Below are 24,410 nucleotides of genomic sequence, written 5' to 3'. Positions count from 1 at the left end.
ACAAATAACTATTACCGAAAAACAAATATATTATATTTTACGAAACTTAATTATTAATCAAAATTAACAACATTACTCCAAAACAGTATACACCGATTTAGTTTAATTATTGTTACGAAAAATTAATATAATTTTTAAAATTAATTATAAAAGTTAATTAATTAATTATAATTTCTAAAATTTTAAACATGTATTTTTTATTAATCTATCATATTAATCAAACTCAAATATTATCATTGATTAAAATATTTTCTAACTACATTTAAACCTATATATTTCTAACTATTATTTAAACATATATTCCTAAATTTCTATCACTAATAATAATAATAATTCTGTCACTCCTAAGTTCAACTTCTAATAACAACAATTATAATTAAATTTCTAAGAATAATAATTATAACTTTAAAATATAAAAAAAATTAATAAATAAACTTACTTACTTAGGATGACTAAAATATTTTATAATATAAAGAACATCTTTAGATTTTTATTTTTTTGATATTTTATTTTATTTTTCTAAAAATGTAGAGGAAGAAGAACTTTTTCAACGAAGAAGAAGAGAGAATCGGTGTTGAGTGGGGTGAGAATGAAAGTGACTCGGAGGATAAGTTTAGATGGAAAGGATATGTTGCTTTAATGGGCACCGTTGTGGGGAGCGACACATGCGCAACGCGTGGCAAAGAAGGGACAACTCGGACCGTCCGTTTTGTCACCATAAAATTAGACCGTCCAATAAGTCATCTTCATCTCGAACCGTTCGATTACTCCATTCCTGACACTACAAGTTGGTCAAGTACCCATGTTCTCTATATCATAATTCTATTCAATTCTAATCTCCATATCAAAATTAAAAAGTAAATTTTAACATGTTTTTTATTTATTTGAGTATTTTATCTTTTTTTAATATAAAATTTAAAATTCTACTATTTTTGTAGGTCGGTGTTTCCTAGTAAAGGGAGTGCTAATTTAGTGTGTTACCTTGCATTGAATGTATAGAGTCCAGTCTACAGTTCCTGTTGACTCTGGAATGGGAATTTTTTTTATATTTTGATAAAAAATTTATAATTAGTTTTATATAAAAGAAACCTGCAAGAACCTTCCTCACTCCTCTTTTTTCTTCTTCTTCTTCTTCTACTATATTACCAAACCCATCTCTTCTTCTTCATCCATTAACCTTTTCTTTCTTCTCTCTTTCTCTCTCACACACACAGGCAGAAGAAGAGATGACGATAAACAACAGCACTCCAAATCCAATAACACTCACTGAGGCGAATTCAAGAGGCTACAATCTCAGCGGCAAGATCATGCTAACCGCCATTATCCTCCTCTTCTTTCTCGTTCTCCTCATGCTCTCTCTCCACCTTTACGCTCGCTGGTACCTTACCCGCGCCCGCCGCCGCCACCACCTCCGCCGCAACCTTCGCCGCCGCCGCACCAACATCGTCTTTTACATCGACCCTCCCACTCTCTCCGCTTCCCACGGCCTTGACCCCGCCCTCCTTGACTCTATTCCCATCTTCACCTACCACCCGCCAAATCCGCCGGAATGCGCCGTCTGCTTATCGGAGTTCGAACCGGGAGAAACTGGTCGGATCTTGCCAAAATGCAACCACGTGTTTCACACCGATTGCATAGACATGTGGTTCCATTCTCATACCACGTGTCCGCTATGCAGAGCTCCTGTGGAGCATCAACCCGAAGCGGAAACCCGACCCGAAGAAGTTGTTATAACGGTTTGCGAAAGCGAAACCGGTTCGAGTTCCGGGATCTGTCCGCAAGAAGTCAACCGGAGTGGAACTGGAACCGGAAGGGAGAGGAGGAAGCTTTCTCCGGTGATGGTGGAGCTTCCGGCGAGGACTAGCGAGGGTTTTAGTGACGAGTCAGGTGGTCACGAGTCGCCGCAGCTGTCGTCGTCGTCGTCGTTTCGTTCTCCGATGAGTCGAATGCTTTCGTTCAAAAGAATCCTCAGCAGGGAACGGAAAGGGAGCGTGTCTCCAGGCGGCAGTGGAAGTTGTAGCACCGCGGCTGAGGTGGGGGACGCAGAGCGAGGTGGTGAAAAAGAGGAGACTCTGAGATAGGCGAGTTCGTGACTCGGAATGTGATGGCGCGGCGATTGAGCGCGTGGAATCACGTTCTCTTTGAGGCGGTGTGTGGCGCGTGAATTTTGGTGGGATGGAAAAATCGGGGGAGGTAGTTTGTCTCGCCCTTTTTTTTTTTATCCGAGGAAGTGACAGAGAATGTTTGAATCTTGAATACTAACAGATAGGGATATTACACAATTTGTTTATATTTTTAATTATTTTCATGTAAATACCCACTCCATTACCTTTATGGCTCTATTAGCAACATTTTATATTGAAAACTAAACGTTATTCTCACATGGTTACTTGTTATTCTTTATTTCCTTTTCAATAATTTTGTTTCCAATTATTATTTAGTATACATCCATTATTGATTATGGAGGAGCAAATTTCATATTCAATTTACTAATCGGAGGTTGTAATATAAATCATTGGGAATGATGGAAGTTGAACAATTTTTCCCCACTTTTGTTTGGGTAGTGAATAGTGGTGTGTTCAGAAATTCAAGTGCAAGATATTACACTTAAAAATTTACTTGGGTCAAAGAAGTCAACGGTTTCACAAAATAAAATTAAAATCAAGGAGTTGAGCAAATAATTGTGTTCTACCGACCATTGTTAGTGTTAGGATTCAGAGGTTGTTGAATCATTTCTTCTATGCTTCGTCAATGAATTATTGACCTAATTATATGGTGGTGATTAGAATATGCAACCACTTCAAGTCGCCTAACTCTATTTGTTAAAGCAGTTTGCTCCGAGTATAAGCTCCCAAATAATATTACTCAATTAAAAGAATTTAACATATTTGCATTCATGATTTGCAAACACAGTAATGCTTGTTTTCTTCAAATACGAACTCCAATATTCTCCCTCCCAAAGAAAGAGAGGGTTGGTAACTTGGTATTTAGCGAAGCATAGTCAACGACGTAACATCTTTAGGTATGATATGCCCCGAGAATTAAAATTTTAGCAATTGATAGAAAGTTTGATACGTACATCCCACAGTGCTAATAGTAATTTCAGAACCACTCAGATTGACAATAAAAACAAACACTAGTTGGCTTCTAAAATTTCAACACGCTTTCTTGTGTTGAAAATTCGTAACTTACAAGTTGGAACCCCACTTAGGAAATCACCACTTGCAATGATGGAGACACATTGGGTTGACATACTAAAAACATTATGAATAATAGGACCTACGGCTTTAACCTAAACCCAAGTGCACGCAATTTCTGTTCCCCACACGCTTTACTATTTTTGTAGTTATGTATCCTAGGTCCGTTCACAAGAGTATGATTCCTGAACCAAAATAATAAAGTCAGTCATACTTATCTAATGGTGGTAAAATATACATTATATTGATAGGCTACAAGTACTTTTCTGATTGATTTAGCTTCAGCATTCAAAATTGTGGATATTTACAAAGAATCAGAATCTCGGACAATAGTGAGTTTTTAAGTGTTTAACCTGACAACACACGAAGATACATAACAATTTTTCTTTGATACATATAATCACAATCTAATACGTCAACAAGGGAATAACATCTTATATACTTAGAAAATGCAGATAGCTTGCAATCACATGATTTTACTTTAGCTCACCACAATGGTGTTACATTACTAACAATTAAGAAATGATGCATGGTGTTACAACTAGGTGATACATCATTATTCATTACTCCCTCCTCAAAATAATGTCTCTTTTACTTCTTAAATTCATCGAAAAATTAACATATCTAAGCAAAAAACTTACCTAAGTATATTAAATTTTCAATGAATCTAAAAAGTAAAAAAGACATTTTTTAAAAAAAAGCGTATATAAATAAGTTAACAGCAATAATGCTTACAGGTGGAAACTGGATGTTAGAATTTAGCGAGGCCTAAAACTACAACCCTGATCCTTAAGACATCTAGCAAATGTCTTGAACGTAAGAGGCTGAGTGCAATAAACTAACTGCTAACTGTCATTTTCACCGTCCCGAATGCAAGTTAACTGGTTCGACGTACTGAGATCTACGCCTCCTCTTGGATTCAGGAGATAACTTTATAGCACTAACCTTTCTGAGCTTCGATGAAATCTTGCAATTCGCCGGTGGTGACATCCCCATTGGTCCGTATTCCCTTGATGAACCATTGGTGGGAGACTTTCCCCTTCCATCTTTGTTCTTAGCTGGTTTTTTAGTTGCAGACTTTGGTCTCTTTTTTGACAAGCGAAACTGCATGCCTTCCCGTTCTTTGTCATGCTTAAGGAGCCTAACATGGAATGGGTTAACAGCCGTGTAGCACACAGGTTTCCCATTGTCGACATTTCTTTGAAGGTCCACGTCTCTATTGTTCACCTGGAAATTTGTAGAACTCACATGACAAACTGGAATACTAATTCCAAGTATTATAAAATATAATAGAATGTGCGACGCTCAGCATAACATGAAGTAGCAATTCAAGAAGTCATGTGCACACCGGTAGTCAGGGAAATTACCAGTTGAAGGAGAGAAGAAAAGCTTCGGGCAATATTGAACTTTGTTTGTCCCTCAACCAAATCAGAAAAGGATAGGACACAGCTACTACTTTCTTCAAGGGATAGTTTGTCCAAAATTCTCGCCCCATATTCATGAATATCAAATGGTGGCCGGGAATCCTATCATCCGAAAAGATGCCATTCAATTTAAAGCACTAAAAAGATAAACAGGAAGGGCATCTGAAAGATGAATTCACCTCTTCTTCCAAGCTGTGCTCAATTCTTTGTTTCCATGTTGAAACCCTAGTGGCCAATTCTGTTTGCTTCTCAGTTTCAGCTATGCTAGCTAGAAGGGCATTCTGCATGAGCATTCATATTAAAGAAATACTCGCATCAGGAATACAGATGCTATTGCAATCCATTATAAACTAAGTCTATATAGAATGATGATTAAAATAGTCCCTGATGGTTTTTGTGCACAATATTTCTTGGTGGTGAGGGTTAAGCACTAATTTATCTTCTCCAACCAACTTTCAGAGAATATGATTTACAGAACATAAATTTCTCCAAACACCTAGGGCTATAAAAAAAATATTAGAAAAATAAAATCATAGACAATAAGCACTCTTACCAGGTGAGAGCGACAGAGATCTTCTAAACTTTCCTGAGAATTTGGAACATCATTATCTACATCTTCATCACCCTCAGCATGAGCATCATTAACTTCATTCTGTTAATTAGAGTAAAAAATTTCAAAAATGTCACAGATTACATAAAAGTAGAATTACTAGTTTGCTTTTGTACCTCTTTGTTATGAGGTAGATCTTCATCCATGTATGTATTCTCTGGCATATCAAAATCAGGATTTCCAGTATCAAATTCATGGTCATCATTATCAGCTTCTGCATTGAAAAATTCTCCATCGGTTTTACTCCCCTCATTGATAAGAGACTGCCTAAGCTACAATTTACAAAACACATACCACAGTCACAGTATGTACAAACATAATAACCTATATGTGAAAGGACCATTCTGATAATGTACCTTCTCATATAGTGGAAGAGATGTAGAATCCTTTTGTCGTTCGTGGGCATGATGCTGCATCTCCCACATTGCCATGAGCTCTGGACTAATAGGACCATGCAATTTTGCAGGTGGAAACAAAATGCTCATTGATACTCGCCGTCTCACATTAATTCCATTCTTCTTTAATCCTTTAACTGCAGATACATCTTAAAGATTATAGAAAAGGTATTTTATACAACAGAGGCAGAACAAAGCGAAGAATATGGGTTACCTTTTCTAAACGGCTTCACTTTCAAGTTGCCTGGTTCATGTGGATTCAAAGGTTTCCATGGATCATCATCATCAACATCTGAATTGTCTGAATCCCTAAATGCATTGCATCCATCATCCATGTTATAACCAAAATCACAATTATCAATACCACCAGAGACGGGAGAACTGGGCCGAACATTATCATCGTCATGGCAATCAACTTTAGGGGAACAGTTGGAATTAGCATGCTGACTTTTTGCCACTGAAGATTTGTTAGCACCTCCTTCAGAATTCCTTGTAGGAGAAAGAAAGCTTTTACGAGTTGAAGCTCCTCTATTAGCAACATTTTGGGCTGCATTGGCTTTGCTATCCTTTAGAAACTCATCCACTGCAACAGCATCTGATGTATCCAACAGAATAAAATCCTGGTACAAGTCTGTGGTGGACAACTGTAGCAATTCATGGTATCTGTATTATTGCCAAATAAAATTTAAAAGCATGCGAACTTAAATAAGCAAACATCTGGAAACAACTATAATACCAGATATGACTCCAATTCCCCACCATCACCAGCAGTATCCAAGCAGTCACCTTCAAGAACAACTAGATTTGCAGGGGGTTTTATGAAGTGGTCCAAATTCACTTCTTTGCTTGCAGAGTCATCCAAGGAATTCCTCTCTTCAACTGCAAAAACAACAAAAACTTGAATGATCTAACATTTACACCTATTTAAACTAAGCAACAGTTCGAATAAGCAATAAAGTAAAATTATGAAGCAGTGAAGCACTTAATAAATTTCATTTTTTATTTTATTTTTTTTTTTAAAGTAGTAGCCTAACTTACAGACATCTTCAATAATCCTGTGGTCTAAATGGACCTGATAATCTCATATTAAAATTTCACTTGACCTAGACATACATTGATTTTCATCATTTATGAATAACCTAGGGTCAAAAAGGGACCCATAAAAGAATATAATGGTCAAGTCTAATAAGATATTCTTGCATGGAAACAAGTCTAACACATCACAAACAACATTCAAGCAAGAGAATTGTTCTACTCATTGCTCTTGTTTCATCATTTTGATGAATTATCCGTTAACATGCTACCTGGGATGTCATCCGAGCACCAGAATTGATCATTTTCTTCATTGGTAATAGCAGAGGGACCACTCTCATCATGTTGGTCTGATCCTCCATCTATATGATCTTGCTGTCTGTCCAAAAACATTAAGCAGAAATCAAAATAATGCTGTAAAGTTTGCAATTGCATATTATGAAATAAATAATATTTAGTCAGAACTTAGAATAGACTGTAATTCCTGTTTCTTGTAAAATACAATCTTTTGGGGGTTTTATACAAGGGATATGCTTTACAGTCACTTGGCTCTTATCAATTATGAAGTACAACTACTTAATGGAATCAGCTATGTTATGGCAGCCATATTGTTAAAAAATAAATACTTGCCGAGAACAACTAACAACAACATGAGTTATAATAAAGTGATACAGGAACATCGCTGATATGCTACTATACTGTTAGAATGGTCCTAGGAACCAAATATGCTACTTCATCGGACAGAATTTGTTTACATTCTCATTAAAAAACATGTTTTGATATTTCATATTTGAAGTGAAGGTGTTGGGAATTCTACACTAATTGTCCATGTCTACAACCAAAAATCTAAGCCATATGAGCCAAAGATCCAAAACAAATCATAGGTGAATTGACATTGCTTAAACATCAATTAATGAGGAAACTGCTACCACGTAGAAAAGGAAAGCCAGAACAAACTTTCATCACTGCTAATCAGCCAATTTTGTTTATTTATTTATTTACAAAAGTGCTGAAGTACACATATATTAACCGAAAACCAAAAATGGGCTATGCTATGGATATTTAGTCAAATTTCTATCACAAATAAATAAAGTGAACTGAAACTTGCATTAAAAAGTTCAAATAAATGCTTAAGCTTTAGCTCAAAAAACAAACCTTTTCTGTGAAAGGAACTCTAAAGCACGCAACACCAGAGTGTATAGATATTCCACCTTTCTACTATACACCTGTATCGATCCCTGAAGCAGTAGAGCAGCTACAATTACCCAGAAACAACTAATTCAGCTGAACGCATGGTTCAAATTCAAATGAACAATTCTTTTAATAAAAATTGAAACTTTGAACAAATATTGAGTAGGCCCAAACCTTCTGCAAAATTCACTGGAATGTGTCCTTCCTCTTCGCCGGTGATCTCCCCGGAGCAAATTTTCAGCAGATACTCCTCGAGTTTCTTGGCGAGGTCAACTTCCCAATTTGACTCTAGGTCACGCTCCGCATGAACCGCGTGGAAGCCACCACCCCCACTTCCACCCGGTTCCGAGGCATCTTTTGTCATCTTTCAGTTGAAAAATTGGTTGCGAAAATCATAGTAATCTCAGAAACTTCGTACACAGAAGAAAAGCCCTAGGGTTTCGGTGTTCCGGCTAGAGATTGAAGAACACGGAAACAGAAATTAGGGTTTCTAAATTGAGAATGAATCGGAAACTTGGGTGCCTTCAAGTTCGAATCTTTGGGTAATCCACAATGGCGTGCAGCGAGAAGAGTGAGCTTCGGTAGCCAACGGTAAGAGTTTGAGAGAAGAGAGAAGAGAGAAGAGAGAAGAGAACGAACACTCAAAAGTTTTCGATTATGTTTTTTCCCGCTCGTTCCTCACCTAATCCACTCGAAAAGTAGAGTTGGACTTGGGCCTAATCCTGGACCAGCCCACTATATGAACACTCAAGTTAAGAATTGGGCAGTATGCATGTCCAAAAAGAGAAACAATTGGGCAGTATGCAAGCCTTTTGGGTCATGTGACAGTTATTAAATGAATATTTATTTGTCCAAAAACATGAATAATTATGGATTTATTTCAATCATTATATGTAGATGACTATATATATATATATATATATATATATATATATATATATATATATATATATATATATATATATCAATTTATCTTATAAATAATTATTTTCATAAGAGTACATCTTTATAAATACTCACTAAATATATAATTCAAAATATTATTTACACACTAAAATCAGATACGTAGTATTTTATATAAATATATCTAAAATTTAATTTATTTTTAATATATATTTTATATTTAAATTATATTTTATATTGATAATTAATTTTAGTGGTTAATTTTAATGGACATGTAGCTTGGTTGATATATAATATTGTTGATTTTTGGTGCTATTGAATATTGTTGATTTGGTTCTTAATTACATGGCTTTCAAAACGAAAATAAATTATAGACATTTATAAAAATCATAATATTTTGCTACCTACAAATATATAGACTTAATTTCATTCTAATTTGACATAAAACACGCACTATTTATATATTAATATATGTATTTGACCAAGTGTTTTGGTCAATTAGCTACTAAATAAAGAAAGAAACACACAAATGTATATTGTACATAACCATTGGTTGCACACTTGATCACTTTCTTTAGGTATAATTCCAAAACCTTGAGTTATGCAGTGGTGGCAGCGGCGGGTGCTGAGGCTGTGGTTTTGGCTGCAGAAATAACGGGTGTGGCTGCAGGCATGGCAGTTAAGATAGTGGGGACAGGTGTAGCGGTGGTGCCGGCGTTAGTGGTGGCAAGCAAGGGACCAAGACTGTACGGAACACCAGAGTTAATGATCCAACCATCACGATCAGTTGAATTAGCAAGCTCATAGAATCTTCCAGGATAGTAACTCATGGCTTCAAGAGAATTCAAGACCTTAAACCCAGGCCAGTTAATCCTCTTCGACGTGTCAGCACCAGGACCCTTGTTGTTATACTCATAATACGTACACGTGTCCTTGAACGCGCTTCCCATCCATGGCATATATCCTTCAGGCACAAAGATATCATCAATGATGGAGTCCATGATCACCACCTTGGAGTATATCCTCCACGGCCTACCCAAGTATGAAATCTTGGTTTTCAACGTGGCAAGTTGAGGCTCTCCGGTGAAGTAGCAGCTCTGGAAAACCAATGCAGTTGGGCTGTCAACTTTGGTTCTGCCACCTGCTGTGACCATGCATTGTTGGTTGGATAACGGCTTTCGGACTAGTAGCTTGCAGTTTTGGAAGACTCCAGCTGCATCGCCGAATACGAAGTCTACGGTGCCTGTTATGGTGCAGTCACGGTAGAATTGGCGTTGTGATTGGACGTAAAGCGTGTCTTGGAAACCGTCCATGTGGCAGTTGTAGAACACGGCTTGGTCTGCTGTTACTCTGAGTGCCACAGCTTGGTGCTTTTCTGCCCCTGCTGTGTTCTCGAATCTGATATTCTTCGCCATGAAGTTGGCAGCATTCACACCTTTAAGAGAAACAATACACGTTTAGATTAACAGATTTGACTAAATTATCTTTTAACAATTTTTAACTATCAACTTCACATGAAAACAATTATAAATTTCCACCTAATTGTAAAAGTTCAAGGCTTACCGAAGGTTGCGGTGTTATAAGTTTGGACACCATCCACATAATTCTTGCTACCGGTGAATATAGTCTTGTCAGGGCCATCTCCAACAACTATGACATGATCCATATTCTTGACAACATTGACATACTCTTTGTACACGCCAGCCTTAACGTAAATTATGAAGGGACTTGAGTTCTTCTTTGGCACGGTTTTAAGAGCATCGGTGAGTGTTGTAAACTGTCCACTGCCGTCTTGAGCCACAACTGCATTAGGCTGTCCAACAATGCCACCCATGCCGCCGGTCGGACCCGCCTTAATAAGCTTTCTTTGGCTTTCACCCACCCATGAAGGAATCCCATCCTTAGAATGGGAAGTTTCTTCATCAAGAAGCCTCCTATGGTTAGTACTACTAGCGGCGGTTATTGAGCTGAAGTCGAATTGCTTGAGTACCTTGGATATTCCATTGATCATGTCCAAGGCATTGCTACTAAGTTCTAGGGAGGTTTTGAGCACATTGGCCATGGTTTCGCCGGCTTTTGTCGACGTGTTATCGAAGCCGGCTAAGCATGTTTGCTGATGAGAAATGGTGCCTGCCACCCAAACCTTGATATCATATGCATATTCATTGATTCTGCTTAATTCAAATTTGTCCATTTTATCAATTGATTTTTGCATGTCGTCAACTGCATACCCCAACACTTCTTTGCATATGTCCAAGGCTTGTTTTGTCATGTTGTCCTTTCCCAATTCTTGATATAAAGTTGAGTTTTCAATGTGACTTGCTAACTCAACCGTTGTGTAGTTAAATGCTGCTTTTATGAGTTCTTTCATGTCTGAGGTTTTGGTTGATGCATCTGCAAGACTCTTTTCGCATGTTTCTTTGTATTCCGTGGATTGGCAAATCACCTCAACATTCTTCTGAGATTTTGCCACGTGGGGCTCCTCCTCGTCGTCTTCTCTGCCCTTTGATCCTTTTTCTCGGTGGCTGGTTATGCCGATCGCCACCGACGCGATCATGGCCACAAGAAGGATCATGGAGATGCTAATAATGGCCAGTTTCTTCTTCTGGTCTCCGTTACTGCCTTCCGCCATTTTGTTTTTTCCTAAAATAAAAATGCTAATGAAAAGGATCAAAGAAAATGTTTCTTGGGCAGGGCTTATCAATGCCCTAGTGAACTTGTGATTTGATGAACTTAATTATCGCTTGCTATTTAAACATCGAGTGGCATACACCACAATATGTCTATTTTTACCCAATGCTAAACTTGGCATTTTTATGTAACAACAATTGTTGAAAAACAATGGTTAAAAATGATAAAATCTAGAGGAGCTCCTTGAATCATGGAGTTCAATGTGTAAAGATAGGAAAACAAATTAACAAGGAGGTTGAAATCGGTTATAGAAATTTGTCAATGGCAGTTGCATAATATATGGCTGTTTTGATAAGGAACATTCTGTACCATGATAATATACTATCATTTACAATTTGAATTGCAGTTTATACATCTCAAATTATGATTTCAAGAATAAAAACCAAGCTTTCAAACTTGTATAGATATTTACGCTAAAGTATAATTTATTGATATTCCATCATAGAGTATTAACAAACCCCATACACAATTGGGAAACTTATTGTTAACAACATTCATACACATTACTCTGAAATATAGTACATACTCCTGAATTACATTTAATGCATAATAATCTAAAACATTCACAACCACCCTTTCTTAATAGTGTCTATAACTTAAAAATAAAAAAATAAAATAAAATAAAAGATTGAGGGATTGTGAATCTTCCTTGCTTAACCTACTGCTTTCCTTTCTTTCTTCTTCTTTGGGGTTTGCATTTGGTGATTGTATGTTGAAAAATTTTCACTTTCTCAAAGCTTGGCTCTTCGAAGTTCTAACTTGGCAATGGTACCCAAGTGTACTTCATCCGGACCATCGGCAATTCTCAGCGTCCGTGCGGCGGCCCACAGTTGTGATAGGACTGTGTCAGACGACACACCAGCTGCTCCATGCACTTGAATGGCCATGTCAAGCACCTTCAGCGCCATGTTTGGTGCGGCTACCTGCTCGAAAACAAAGCACAGCGTCGAAAGAAAACCAACATAAAGTGAGAAATCATAGTAATTATTGCAAATGGGAATGAGAACTTACCTTGGCCATTGCTAGTATCCCTCTAGCTTTTTTGTTTCCATGCTTATCAAGCTGGTCAGCTGCTTCTAACACCAACAATCTGGTCTTTTCGAGCTCTATACGGCACTGAACAACAGAAAACGAAATAAGTATAGAGTTTATGTAATGTTAAAACTATATGAGATCCTTTTGTAAGAGCAATCTATCAGATTACTGTTAATACTCTCTTTAAGTTACCTACATCTACAATTTTCCCTCTTTACTAACAATTCAGATTTCTAAGGCAATGTAGAGTATCACCAACTTGACAATCCTCTCATCATTAACAATGATAATTTTAATTATTAGCTAAGAAAAAAATTATGATTGTTAGCATAATCATCAATTTAAAAAGTAGCAATCTTATTAAGTATTCTATATTATTGGCAATAATCCTGTTAGGAAATCTTATTAAGTATTTTTGACACTCCTAGATTATTGCTTTTAAACATGACACCATGGATTTGCTCAATAGGGATACCTTCGCCATATCTGAAAGAAATGAACCATGTTGAGCAATCAACTTCCCAAATGTTCTTCTATTAAGAGCTCTTTGAGCCATCAAAAGCATTCCTCGCTCGGCAGCGCCTATCAATCTCATGCAATGGTGCAGCCTTCCTGGACCTAGCCTACCCTGCAAGTCCGCAACAGAGGAAATATTTAGTGTGTCTGGTATATCGCAAGTAATGCAAAAATATAATATCTTCTAAAGGATACATTAAAACTAATTTTTCCATTCGGCAGATCATGATGTCAAACATCAACAACATCGAATATGTTCACTTTGATACAACTTAGACACCTTTAAATGGTATTATTGCCTCCGAAAGATGCTAAGGTTTGTGGACAATAGAGTTCTAAGCAACATCAGATGCTAGTAATAATTAAAAAGAAAGCATTCCTCAACTTACTTGAGCAATCTCAAATCCACGTCCTTCTCCGAGTATAATATTTTCTGCTGGCACACGAACATTTTCGAATGTTACTTCGGCGTGTCCATGCGGTGCATCATCGAATCCAAACACCGTTAAGGGTCTCTTTATGCGAACACCAGGAGTCTGGGTGTCCACTAAGATCATAGATTGCTGTTTATGCTTTGCTGCATTGAAGTCAGTTTTCCCCTGTGCATATATTTTGGTCACTCATGATTGATAGGAATAGCATACACCTAATGCAATAACTTTCAACTAAATACTCACCATGACTATGAGAATTCTGCATCGGGGATCCATAGCGCCACTTGTCCACCATTTTGTCCCATTGATAATATATGAATCTCCTTGTCTTTAAAAGAAAAAAATAGTTAAAAAATCAAGCAGCTTGGCTCAAATCTATGCTTTCTTTGTTAATTCCATAATGCATTTATAGTTTCGAATATTCCCCACCTTTTGATAGAACACTCAATGTTCGTTGCGTCAGAAGACGCAACACGTGGTTCTGTCATAGCAAATCCAGATCTAATCTTCCCCTCAAGCAAAGGAATAAGCCATTCTTGCATTTGTTCTTTGTTTCCATAGCGAAGTAACACCTAATATGCAAAATAACATGTTAGCTAGCTCCAATAAATATGCAAGGTAGGTAGACAGACGTGCTTATCACCCACAATGGAATCAAATTAAAGTCGATCGACTATGGACAACCTTAAGAAATCTTCAAGTTATATCTTACCTCCATATTACCTGTGTCAGGTGCACCACAGTTAAATACTTGTGGGGCCCAAACAGAACGACCCATAATCTCACAAAGGTATCCATATTCAAGATTTGTGAGACCAGCACCCAATAACAAGTCATTTGCATCATTGGAGAGATCACTATTTCTCCCACCAAAGAGTATATTTTTTGCCCTTGCAGCACTATCATGCTGCATAAAAAATTTTAGAACAGATCTACTCAGAATTTATCCTTAATAAGATGCTAATACCAAAAAGTGAAACTACTAGAAGTCGAAAAGTAATCATAGACAACAAACTCCAAATTGGATCAATCTTTCAAAGCTTTATGTGCTAAGACATATAGTTTTACATTCTATTATTTTACGCTATGCCCTTCTGCAAAAGGAAAATGACCATCTAACCATTTTGATGGTATGCTATGACATAATAGTTCTCTGATTCTGAAACTTCCAAATTGGCAATCAAATCGAATATTTCAATGTACAATCAGGCTTGAGCTAAAAGGTATAGGTATCATCTGTCTAAACACATAGTAAACGGATTGAACTCGTACAAAGTCGAGTGCATTACATCAGAAACCTTCAATTTTTAAGTTATTATTAACAGCATTTCACTAGAAAACTGGTCATAACAAGGTCTAGCAAACACTTCTATGCTATTACTTAAGATGTAGAGGAAGCTATTATATATCAAAATCAAATGGGAGAATGCTAGATGCTTGTGAAATAACAACATACAGAAGAAATATATTACAGAAGAGCAGAATTAGAAGCATACAGGAATCCATAAGTTCCACAAGCCTTCTTTCTTTGCGATCTCCTTTAACTTCTCCTCAGCCGGATGAATAGTCCAACGTGATTCTGACTGGGCGAGTTTGTTGAATTCATTTTCCATGGGGTATATATGTTCCTCCATGAACTTGATTAGTTTGTTCCTTAATGTCAAAACCTTTTGACTAGGAACAAACTTCCCCCCACTTGATAGGCCCTGCATGTCGTTCCCTTCCACCAACTCTTTTGAATGGGTTTGTGCATTCACATCTGATTTGTTAAGAGTAAGAAAGCCTCAGCTATTGGGATAGTGATAATAACTGTTTCTAATATGATTACCTTCCAATAAAGTAAACTAAATTGCATATAAGACCCTATAATATTTAAACAGTATAGCTACCGGATGGAGGATGCTGAGGAAGTACAGATTTCTGTTCAATAAAGTTCCAAGCAGCATCTATAAGACCATCTGCGAGTACCCCTGCGTGTCGAGCACGCTCACCTCCTGATGCATTACCCTGTATTGCACGAAAAGATTCAGTAAAATATTTAATCTTAAACTTCAATGCCAATGGCATCTTTTACATACCTTAACCCATCTGCTATATACTCCCGCAAAAATTGAAGCCCCTCGAAAGAAAGAAAAGGCAACATAGAACCTCCACTCAGCAAAGGGCCATTTTCTTCCCTGACATCCAAAACTTGTCCGTTAGAGATTTATTAGCATAGATAAATGTAGGATACAAAATCAGCAACTACTTCAGTTGACTATCGTCAGACATCAGATAAGTATTATATGATGCAAAATTCAGCTAGGAATAACATGTAGATGAAAATATACAAGTGTCAAAGGTGACAGCCCGAAATCAATATCCTTAGTCTATAAAAGAACATCGAATAGGTGATAAAAGTAATTCCAAATTGAGCATATACAACAATGAATATTAGTGTTTTAGCACGTACTGCGACTGAGCAGTATTCAGCCAAATATTCCGGCAGTGAAGGAATTCCCTCTGGTAATCCACGTTCCATGCCTTCTCGTACTTTGTCAGGCCCAATATCTGCAATGTACGACTGCAAAAGAAAGATACAGTGAACTTCACTGGTAATCTAATTAACGAACAACCTACATAATGTGATACTATGATCGTTATTAAGATTAGCTTTAAAAACTCACACAATACCAACTGTTGAGATTGTATACATAAGATAAGGTGCAAAACTACCATGCAGTGCATAAAATTCAAGGCGCAAATCTTGACACAAACATCAATATAAAGTCATACCATACAGCTATATGCAACATCACACATTTGGTTACCAAGGGTAGAAAGTTCCCAGTCAAGTACACCAATTACTCGATCCTGCAGATAAAAAAAGATTCACCAGGCATAAGCCTTATGTAAAGATGTCTTTGTTATAAATCCCGAATGATAATCTATACATGAACAACATAAATTTTCACTTTCCTTTACCACTGTGGTTATTGTATTCTAATTTTGTCTTAACCATGTCCAGAGAGAAAAACGTTTTTCACCCAACAAAATTTAAGTTAAGTATATATCCTTACTATATGCATCTTACCTCAGTGGGGTGGAATACCAGATTGTCCACACGAAAATCTCCATGAACCAAGCCAGCTGTTGCCCCTGAGGAATCTTCAGGAGGTATGTGATGTTGTAGCCAATCAATCAGTTCAAACATTTTCGGATTTCTTGCAGGTTTCCCCTCACTAGTTGAGGCAACATATTGCTTAGCCCACCTCTCAATCTAAAACAATCAGGCTTTCCATTATTGGTAAAACTTGGTTATCTAAAACTAGTTTGATTCGAAGCCTAGCTAAATAACCAGGCAATTGAATGTTTAATCATTTAAATGACTTATTTACCTGTCTTTTACAATAATCATTTCGCCGCCCATATTTTCCCAAACCAATGGAGTCCACATTAGCAGAATGTAAGGAAGCTAAGGTTTTAGCAGTTTCCAGGTATATTGCCCTTTTCCTCGCCGGTGCCACACCCTGATACATTGATACAACATAATTCAGAAATCACAGATCGAAGCAGAGAAGACTGAACATAACTGGCATGCAAATCATACCGGTAGCTTGGGGTCAATAAATATACGCCCCTCCAAAAACTCCATGATATAAAATGTTGTTCCAATAACATTTGGATCATCGCACAAGCAGAAAACTTTAGGAACTGGAACTTGAGTATGAGTGCCTAACGCTTTAAGAACCTGTGAGTTGGTAATAAACAGCTATGATGCAAAAATAATACATTTTAATCATGCAACTTCTTAAGTTTGCTACTAATTTTTTCCAATATTCATATTTTTGCAGCATAGGTGACACACAACAGGCAAATCAATTGTTTTTCACTCTGATTAACAAAATAGCCATTTTAGTTCGCCTTACTCATCATCAGTGCCAACTAGATTCACTTAAAAAACTTCCTAGTTTTCTTCACTGGCAATATTCTCATCTCCAGAATAAAGATGAATAGTGAAAAGAAAAAGAACCTGAAATTCTCTGTCGACAGCATGAGCTGACGCCAGCAATTTCCCTGGAGGCCTCTTTCTGAGAACATATCGTTTCAAAGGTGACCCCACAGAACCAACTTCGATCAGGTACGTTGGATTGGACTGTCCATGCCCAAACTGCAACAATTCAACCCCTTATTTTACCATCAAAAGCAAGAGCTAAAAAACAAAAGAAGCATACCCAAAAGCAAAGAAAGAGGATCGAAGCGAACCTGTGAGACATTGAAATGGGAGGGTGAAGGAGGAAACCCAGAAACGTTGGAGGTACAAAAGCGGAGAAGAGAGTCAAGGCTGAAGTGTTGAGTTTCCGGGGTGAGCTTGGCAACAAGCTCCGATGTATTCACGGCCATGTCTGGCCTTCGATGTGTCCCAGAATTTGCAGATGAAGATGAGATGCAAGGTTTCTTTGCCGAAAATTTTTATGTTATCTTGCTTGATCTTCTACAATAATAATATAATATTGTGCTTGATTATGAGAGATTTTTATAGTTACTATCTATCTATCTATCTTTCCAAATATATCTATCATACATAACATCGTGCTCAGGACGACAGTTTTCGTCACTTCCTGATACAGCAGTTTAAGTTTTAAGATTTAAGTTTAACTGCCCTCATGGTCGGATCGTCCCATTGGATTCTTTTTTCTTTATTTTAATCTTATCTTTTTTTTCAGATAACTATATTAAAGATTTTTATGTCGTTATAAACGGAGAATAAAAATATTAGAGGTTTTTTTCTTGAAAATATTAGAGTTAAATTAAATACATTTTATTCTTAATTAATTATCAGATTTTAAAGAAAATGACAAATTTCAAATTTGAACGTTTGATAGTCCATCACTCCATCCGAATTTTCCACCATTATTCAGAAGATTTTTTTAATTTATTTCTCACAATGTTTTCGGTTTCAGCAAGTTAATAAATAAATTATCACATATCTAAACTCCATTAAGAATTAAGAACTTCTTTGAATTAATTGTTTTTATTAGTTTTTAAAATTTTTTTTTAGTTATTTTTTTAAAAAAAAAATTTAGAAAAATAAAAAAAAATTTATGTTTGGATATTTCATGTAAATTTTTTTTATATTTCAATTATGTTTAGATATAACAATATAAAAATATTTTTTTGATTATTTATTAGATAAAAAATATCTTTTAAAAAAGGATGTAGACTGTAACTTATCAAAAAAGATGTTTTTTATTTTTTTAGTATTTTTACTTTTACTATTAAAAATTTGTCAAAGACACTAAAAAATAAAAAAAAAGTCTTTCTTTAATTGAAAAAATTTTTTTTATCAAAATAATGGTGCCGAAATAAGTACTTAATATTAGGTTGTTACATTTATATACAGAAAGTAGAATTTGCTTGAATGGATTATTAACTAATTTAGATTGGTGGAGTGGTCATCTTATTTGTCTATTTAACAAGTTTGAATTTCGTTGTGTATATAATATACAACAATTTATTAATCCTAGATCTACTGGAATAAAAATTACATTAAAAATCAAAAAATAAAAATGAAAAGAGTCATTTATATATATTAAAATTATTTTATATGTATCATTTTTATGGGTACCAAACTAATGAAAAATAAAAGCAAGTTATTAAAAAATAATTTCAAATACCAAAATTATATGTTTAAAAAAATATTTTTCGTATTTAAAAGAAATGTTGTTGATAAGTTTATCCATTTTGATATTTAAAAAAGTTTGGATAAGACATTTTAGTTTTTAACTAAAACTAAATACTCGAATAGTCTCTAACAATTAATTCCGTCAGTCACTTAAGTCCTTTATTCTGTCAACTCTAACGGAGGATAAAATAGTCCCTAGCAACTCTAACATGGAACAAAATAGTCTCTGACCTCCTCTGTTCGAAAATGACATTGTTCTCTCCCAATTTTCATCATATCTCACATAACACTAACAGTCTAACACTATAACTTCAAATTACACAATGCACACTCTACAACTTCAATGTTCACAAGAAGAAAAATTCTCAACTTGTTTTCAACCAATTCATACTCAGGAAACTAATGATTATGTCTCTCAAGTACTTGTCGTCTTCGATGGATTCCATGAATTTAGACAGCAAGTTTGATCTGTTAAGACCCGTCGTCGTCGTCACCATCTCCCTCCTCCTCTACCCTATCATCTGTATGACCACATCACTTCGATTGTTTTCTTCAGCTTTTTCTCCGAACCAATGTTCAGTAATCGCTTCAATTTCTATATGAGCGACAACGGCGACATTGCTCGTTGTACTGATAGTTTGGATGCGAGGTCAAAGCAGTCTATCAACTTGGACTTCGGAAAAGAAAGAATTGAGCACTCGGAGTCCATTTCAAATGAGAATTTACATATGATGTCGAAGGAGAATATCTTCTCATGATGTCCTAATGTCCAACAATATATATTACTTGCCTATGAGTGGAGAGAGACGTGCTCTTGGGGTGGTTGTGAAACTTGGTCTTGAGGATGTGGTGGACGTTGTCGAAGTTGGAGGTGATGCTGTTATCGAAGACGTGGAAATAGATACTTCTGGTGAGTGAAGTGCGGAGGAGGTGGGGGTACCAGCCACAGAGAATTAGAAAGTGTGTGGTCCAAGACATATTGAGGTAGGTGCGACACGCATGGCAATTACACAATGGCTTGATCTTGAAGTTGAAGAAGAGGAAGGAAAAGATGGAAAGGAAGACTGTGAAGGTGTAGAAGGAGAGTATGAATGTTAGGGTTATGCGAGATATGATGAAAATTAGGGAAGAATAGTGTCGTTTTCGAACAAAGGGGTCAGGGATCATTTTATCCCTATTGGAGTTGTCAGTGATCATTTTGTCCCCTGTTAGAGTTGTCAGGGACCATTTTATCTTCCGTTAGAGTTGATGGAGTCAAAGACCTAAGTGGCTGACAGAATTAATTGTTAGGGACCAATCGAGTAATTAATTTTTGTTGGAGACTAAAGTGTTTGATCCGAAATTGTTTGAGGACCAAAATGGATAAATACTCTAAAAATATTATAAATAATTTTTTTAGATAAAGACTCATATATGTAATTATCTTGACAGTTTCATTATACATCCAAGCCTTTTTGTTAACTAAGTCCAATCAAGTTAACCCTAACTCAACAAAGCCCACTTACATAACGGGCGCGTAAAATTACGTCGTTCTTTTTCGTGTTCCTCCTTCTTCTTCGCGTTCCTCTTCCGACCTTCATATCCTGTGTTTCTCGTCCTCCTCCTCCTTCTTCTTCTTCTCCTTATTCTTTCCATTCCTCCTCTTTTTTCTTCGGATTCCTTTCTCTTCGCGTGTTTCATCCTCATCCTTATTCTTTTATTGCTGTTGTTGTTGTTTTTGACTTGCTACATTTTTTTTCTTTTCCTCCTCCTCTTCCTATTGATTTTGCAACAATATGTATTTTTTTGTTTGATTTTTTTTATTTTTATTAAGAGAGTAAAATAAGAAGAAGAAGATGAATAAGAAAAAAAAAGAAGAAGATGATAATGATGAAGAAGGAAGAGGAAGAAGAGTTTTGAGTTATGCAAAATTTATCAGAAAATAACATTGAAATTTTTTAACGGTTACATAGAAGCTTCTCAATTTTGACACTAAAATTTTTTAATTGTGACACAAGTTTTTAAGAGGTTTATCATTAAGTAATTTCGGTGCATTTTATATTTAATTTCGTTACATTTTGAATCTAAATAAGGTACACTTTTTGTCTGAGGCTACTTTCGAAATGCACCTCAATTAACTCTAAAATTAAATCCAGAATCCACCTCAATTAACTCAGAAATGCACCAATCTTACTTAATGATTGCAATACATAAACTTAGTTCGAAAATAAGCACACAAACAAAGACCGGATCTTATTCTTTTTTGTGTATTTTCTCTCCATCATTGTTCTTTTATTGTTGTTGTTATTGCATTTTTTTCTTTTCCTCCTTTTCTTCATTCCTAGTAATTTTGTAATATTGATTTTTCTTCTTTTTTTTTTTAATTTTATTCCATTTAAGAGAATGAAATAAGAAGAATTATAAGAAAATAAAATAAGAAAAAGATAAACAAGAAGAAGCAATAAAAGATGAGGAGGAGGAAGAGAAAAAAGTTTTACATTGTGCAGAATTTATCAAAATAAAAATACACCGAAATTTTTTAACAATAACACATAAATTTATTAGTTTTTACATTGAAATTTTGCTACAAATACACAAAAATATTTTTCTTTAATGCTGTATTTTTTCTTTTTTTTATTTCTTTCTTTTTTTTAGTTAAATGAATGTAGTTTCATCCTCTTCCTAGTAATGTTGCAGCATTATGTGTTAATTCTTTTTCTTTGTTTGATTCTTTTTTGTTTTTGTTCTTATTAAGAAGGTAAAATAAGAAGAAACTTGAGAAGATAAAATAAGAAGCAAAAGATAAATAACAAATAACAAAGAAGATAATGACGATGATGAAAAAAAAAAGAAGAAGAAGCAAAAGATGAGGAGGATCGGAAGAATTTTTGAATTATGCAGAATTTATCAGAATATAAATACACCAACAAAATTTTAATAATAACACATAAATTTTTTAGTTTTTACACTGAAATTTTGCTATAAAAGCACAAAAATATCTTCTTTAATACTGCATTTTTTTCTTCTTTTTTCCTCTTATTTCTTTCTTTCTTTTTTTCTGTTATACATATAAGAAGAAGACGACGATGATAATAATGATGATGGAGAAAGAGCAGGAGAAAGAGGAAAAAGAAAGAAGGGATCGAAATAATTTAAATAAGAAAAGAAAAATGAGAAGGAGATGGTGGTAGTGGTAGTGAGGATGAAGATAAAGAAAGGAGGAGCAGAAATTTCAATAAGAAAAGAAAGAGGAAGAGGAGGAGGTGTTGGTGGTGGTAGTGACGATAATAACGAATGAGAAAAATAACGAAAAAGAAAGAGAAGAAGAAAATGCAATATCGGAATGAAGAAGAAGAAGGAATAAAAAAAAATGTGTGTGCATAAATTTGTAAAAGAAAAAACAGGAACGAGAAGAAAAAGAACGTGCACGCGTGTAAGCACAGACCCACTTACAAATATGTGGAGGCATTTGCCCCATTGAGTCTTTGAAAAAAAAATGAAGCATAGAAGAATCTTATAAAAAATAATATTAAATATATGAATATGTATATATTATCTCTATTGAGTAATGTGTTAGTCCTCAGTCCTCCTATCTTAAAAAAATTATTTTGTTTGTAACAAAAATATATTGTTAAATACGAATACAATAATAAAAAATTATGTATTATATAAATTTAATTTACTGAGATAAAAAAAATCATATATACTCATTTAGTAATTTTTCTTAAAATTTGATTAATGTATATACATCATTTACTTATTGTATACATTTTTACATCATTTATTTAATTTTATTGTTTTATAAGTTTGGTCTTACATATAATAATTGTTGAGGATTTTAAATTTTTAGAGGCCAGTCATTTTTAATATTTTTTGTCATCATTTATTTAGCACAAATACTAAATTGTCTTTTATAAATAAATTTTTTTTAATTTATATATGAAAATTCTAAAAAATTTAAATGTAAATTATATTAATTCATGTATGTAAAATTCTGATAAATATAAATACAAATTATATATTTATTATGTGCAAAATATTTATAAATATGAATATAAATAATTACTAACAAAAAATAATAATATTTACTCGTCATATGACATTGCTCATCATTGTTTTCATTGAAAATTTTTTCATCATAAATATTGTAAAAATCAATTTTGTTCTCACATCACAATTTTATTTTATTTTATTTATTTTGTATCTTACACAATTATAATAGAATTTTATTTATATTTTTTAATTATTAAACTATAATTATTTTATAAATTATATAAAAAATAATTTATAAAAATATGATTTGATAGGCACAAAATACTTGATAATAATGCAAAACGATAATATAAATTGCAATATTGCCAAAACACTTAGATGTGAAGAAAAAAAATTAAATTATTATACATTTTGATATATTAAAATTAACATTAATTTATTATTATTATTATTATTATTATTATTATTATTATTATTATTATTATTATTATTATTTTTGCTCCCAACACAAAATTTTTTTGAGTCTGTTACTGTATGTGTTTATGTAAATGATTTAGTTGGATTTGATTAAGTAAATTATTTGTTGGTTGTAGAAATTTATTCTTATTTTTATGTAAAATTGATAATTAAAAATTGTTATATAATAATTTAATCAAATTTGTCAAAAATTTTAACTATTTTTAAATATTAATTTTACATAAAAATAATTTTGTACAAATTTTTATTATTTTTTATTTAAATTATAAATTAAATTATAATTTTTTATATTTTTACGTACTTAAGACACTTGAAAATAAATTTTTTTTTTCTTTTCATTCCTTAAATCTGACAAAAGATAATTTAAAAATAAAAAAATAGAGGTAACTACCAAATTGGTATCCGAAAGATTCTAACGCTGACAAAATGGTACCTGACTTTTACTATTGACAAAATAGTCTCTAAAAAATTTTAAAATTTGAGAAGCGTGTCCTCGAACTCGCCAGAGCAAATCTCCGACAAGCACAATGCTAACGTGGCCGATGTGACTTGGCAAACCACCCCCAAACCCTAATCCCTCTTCTCCATCGCAGCCCCCCTTCCCTCTCCCTACCCAATGCACACTTCCCCCTCCCTCTCCATTGCAACCCCCTACCCAATGCACACTCCCTCCCCATCGCAGCCCCCTTCCCTCTCCCTCCTATTGCAGCCCCCCTCTCCTACGCACACTACCTCCTTCCCTCTCTCTCCCCAATTGCAGCAGCAGAAGCCTCAATAACAGCAGAAACAACACCATCATAACCCAAAACAAAACCAATAGAAGAACATGATATTCAAAACCTAACCTTGCTTGTTCCTCCTTCTTTCT

At 34.7% G+C, this 24,410-nt stretch overlaps 4 protein-coding genes across 6 annotated transcripts; 1 reads left to right on the top strand and 3 right to left on the bottom strand.

Moving 5' to 3' along the window:
- The first annotated feature begins 830 nt into the window (after positions 1–830).
- LOC112796407 (RING-H2 finger protein ATL2) lies at positions 831–2,381 on the top strand. Its single transcript, XM_025838838.3, has one exon. It carries the CDS (start codon positions 1,227–1,229, stop codon positions 2,079–2,081), a length of 855 nt encoding a protein of 284 aa, XP_025694623.1. The 5' UTR covers positions 831–1,226; the 3' UTR covers positions 2,082–2,381.
- A 652-nt stretch (positions 2,382–3,033) lies between these two features.
- Positions 3,034–8,599, bottom strand: LOC112796404 (condensin-2 complex subunit H2). 2 transcript variants are annotated; one of them, XM_025838837.3, is made up of 12 exons: positions 8,024–8,520; positions 7,814–7,913; positions 6,931–7,037; positions 6,363–6,505; positions 5,841–6,270; positions 5,588–5,763; positions 5,348–5,503; positions 5,175–5,273; positions 4,801–4,902; positions 4,565–4,723; positions 4,143–4,424; positions 3,034–3,382 (listed from the first exon to the last, which is right to left on the bottom strand). In XM_025838837.3, exons 1-12 carry the CDS (start codon positions 8,211–8,213, stop codon positions 3,356–3,358), a joined length of 1,971 nt encoding a protein of 656 aa, XP_025694622.1. In that variant the 5' UTR covers positions 8,214–8,520; the 3' UTR covers positions 3,034–3,355. The 2 variants fall into 2 exon arrangements, with proteins under 2 accessions (XP_025694622.1, XP_025694621.1); XM_025838836.2 differs by lacking the exon at positions 3,034–3,382 and having other exon boundaries at positions 3,613–4,424; positions 8,024–8,599.
- Positions 8,600–9,187: 588 nt separating this feature from the next.
- LOC112796403 (pectinesterase/pectinesterase inhibitor-like) lies at positions 9,188–11,458 on the bottom strand. Its single transcript, XM_025838835.3, has 2 exons — positions 10,316–11,458; positions 9,188–10,187 (listed from the first exon to the last, which is right to left on the bottom strand). Exons 1-2 carry the CDS (start codon positions 11,382–11,384, stop codon positions 9,352–9,354), a joined length of 1,905 nt encoding a protein of 634 aa, XP_025694620.1. The 5' UTR covers positions 11,385–11,458; the 3' UTR covers positions 9,188–9,351.
- Positions 11,459–11,850: 392 nt separating this feature from the next.
- Positions 11,851–18,114, bottom strand: LOC112796402 (probable acyl-CoA dehydrogenase IBR3). Of its 2 annotated transcripts, XM_025838834.3 has the most exons (17): positions 17,674–18,114; positions 17,441–17,578; positions 17,018–17,158; positions 16,806–16,937; positions 16,502–16,687; positions 16,204–16,281; positions 15,881–15,991; positions 15,507–15,605; positions 15,318–15,435; positions 14,925–15,187; positions 14,141–14,335; positions 13,858–14,000; positions 13,672–13,756; positions 13,384–13,593; positions 12,954–13,106; positions 12,455–12,559; positions 11,851–12,366 (listed from the first exon to the last, which is right to left on the bottom strand). In XM_025838834.3, the coding sequence occupies exons 1-17, from the start codon at positions 17,809–17,811 to the stop codon at positions 12,175–12,177; spliced, it is 2,487 nt and encodes an 828-aa protein (XP_025694619.1). In that variant the 5' UTR covers positions 17,812–18,114; the 3' UTR covers positions 11,851–12,174. The 2 variants fall into 2 exon arrangements, with proteins under 2 accessions (XP_025694619.1, XP_029153636.1); XM_029297803.2 differs by lacking the exon at positions 17,018–17,158.
- Positions 18,115–24,410: the final 6,296 nt, after the last annotated feature.

The sequence above is a fragment of the Arachis hypogaea genome, chromosome 4 (assembly GCF_003086295.3).
Source record: "Arachis hypogaea cultivar Tifrunner chromosome 4, arahy.Tifrunner.gnm2.J5K5, whole genome shotgun sequence".
NCBI classification, from domain to species: Eukaryota; Viridiplantae; Streptophyta; class Magnoliopsida; order Fabales; family Fabaceae; genus Arachis; species Arachis hypogaea.
Note: the sequence above shows the minus strand (reverse complement) of the source record. Positions and strands in the feature narration are given on the sequence as shown.

Bases quoted from the DNA above. Each gene is read 5' to 3' on its own strand.
- LOC112796407 (XM_025838838.3), top strand. From the start codon at position 1,227: ATGACGATAAACAACAGCACTCCAAATCCAATAACACTCACTGAGGCG.
- LOC112796404 (XM_025838836.2), bottom strand. From the start codon at position 8,213: ATGACAAAAGATGCCTCGGAACCGGGTGGAAGTGGGGGTGGTGGCTTC. The intron at 4,903-5,174 runs GTAAGAGTGCTT...ATGCTCATGCAG, and splicing joins ATCTCTGTCGCTCTCACCTG to AATGCCCTTCTAGCTAGCAT. The intron at 4,724-4,800 runs GTGAATTCATCT...TTCGGATGATAG, and splicing joins AGCACAGCTTGGAAGAAGAG to GATTCCCGGCCACCATTTGA.
- LOC112796403 (XM_025838835.3), bottom strand. From the start codon at position 11,384: ATGGCGGAAGGCAGTAACGGAGACCAGAAGAAGAAACTGGCCATTATT. The intron at 10,188-10,315 runs GTAAGCCTTGAA...TTTCTCTTAAAG, and splicing joins TTATAACACCGCAACCTTCG to GTGTGAATGCTGCCAACTTC.
- LOC112796402 (XM_025838834.3), bottom strand. From the start codon at position 17,811: ATGGCCGTGAATACATCGGAGCTTGTTGCCAAGCTCACCCCGGAAACT. The intron at 16,282-16,501 runs GTAAGATGCATA...TTTTATCTGCAG, and splicing joins TGGTATTCCACCCCACTGAG to GATCGAGTAATTGGTGTACT. The intron at 13,107-13,383 runs GTAAGTTGAGGA...GCGGACTTGCAG, and splicing joins GTGGATTTGAGATTGCTCAA to GGTAGGCTAGGTCCAGGAAG.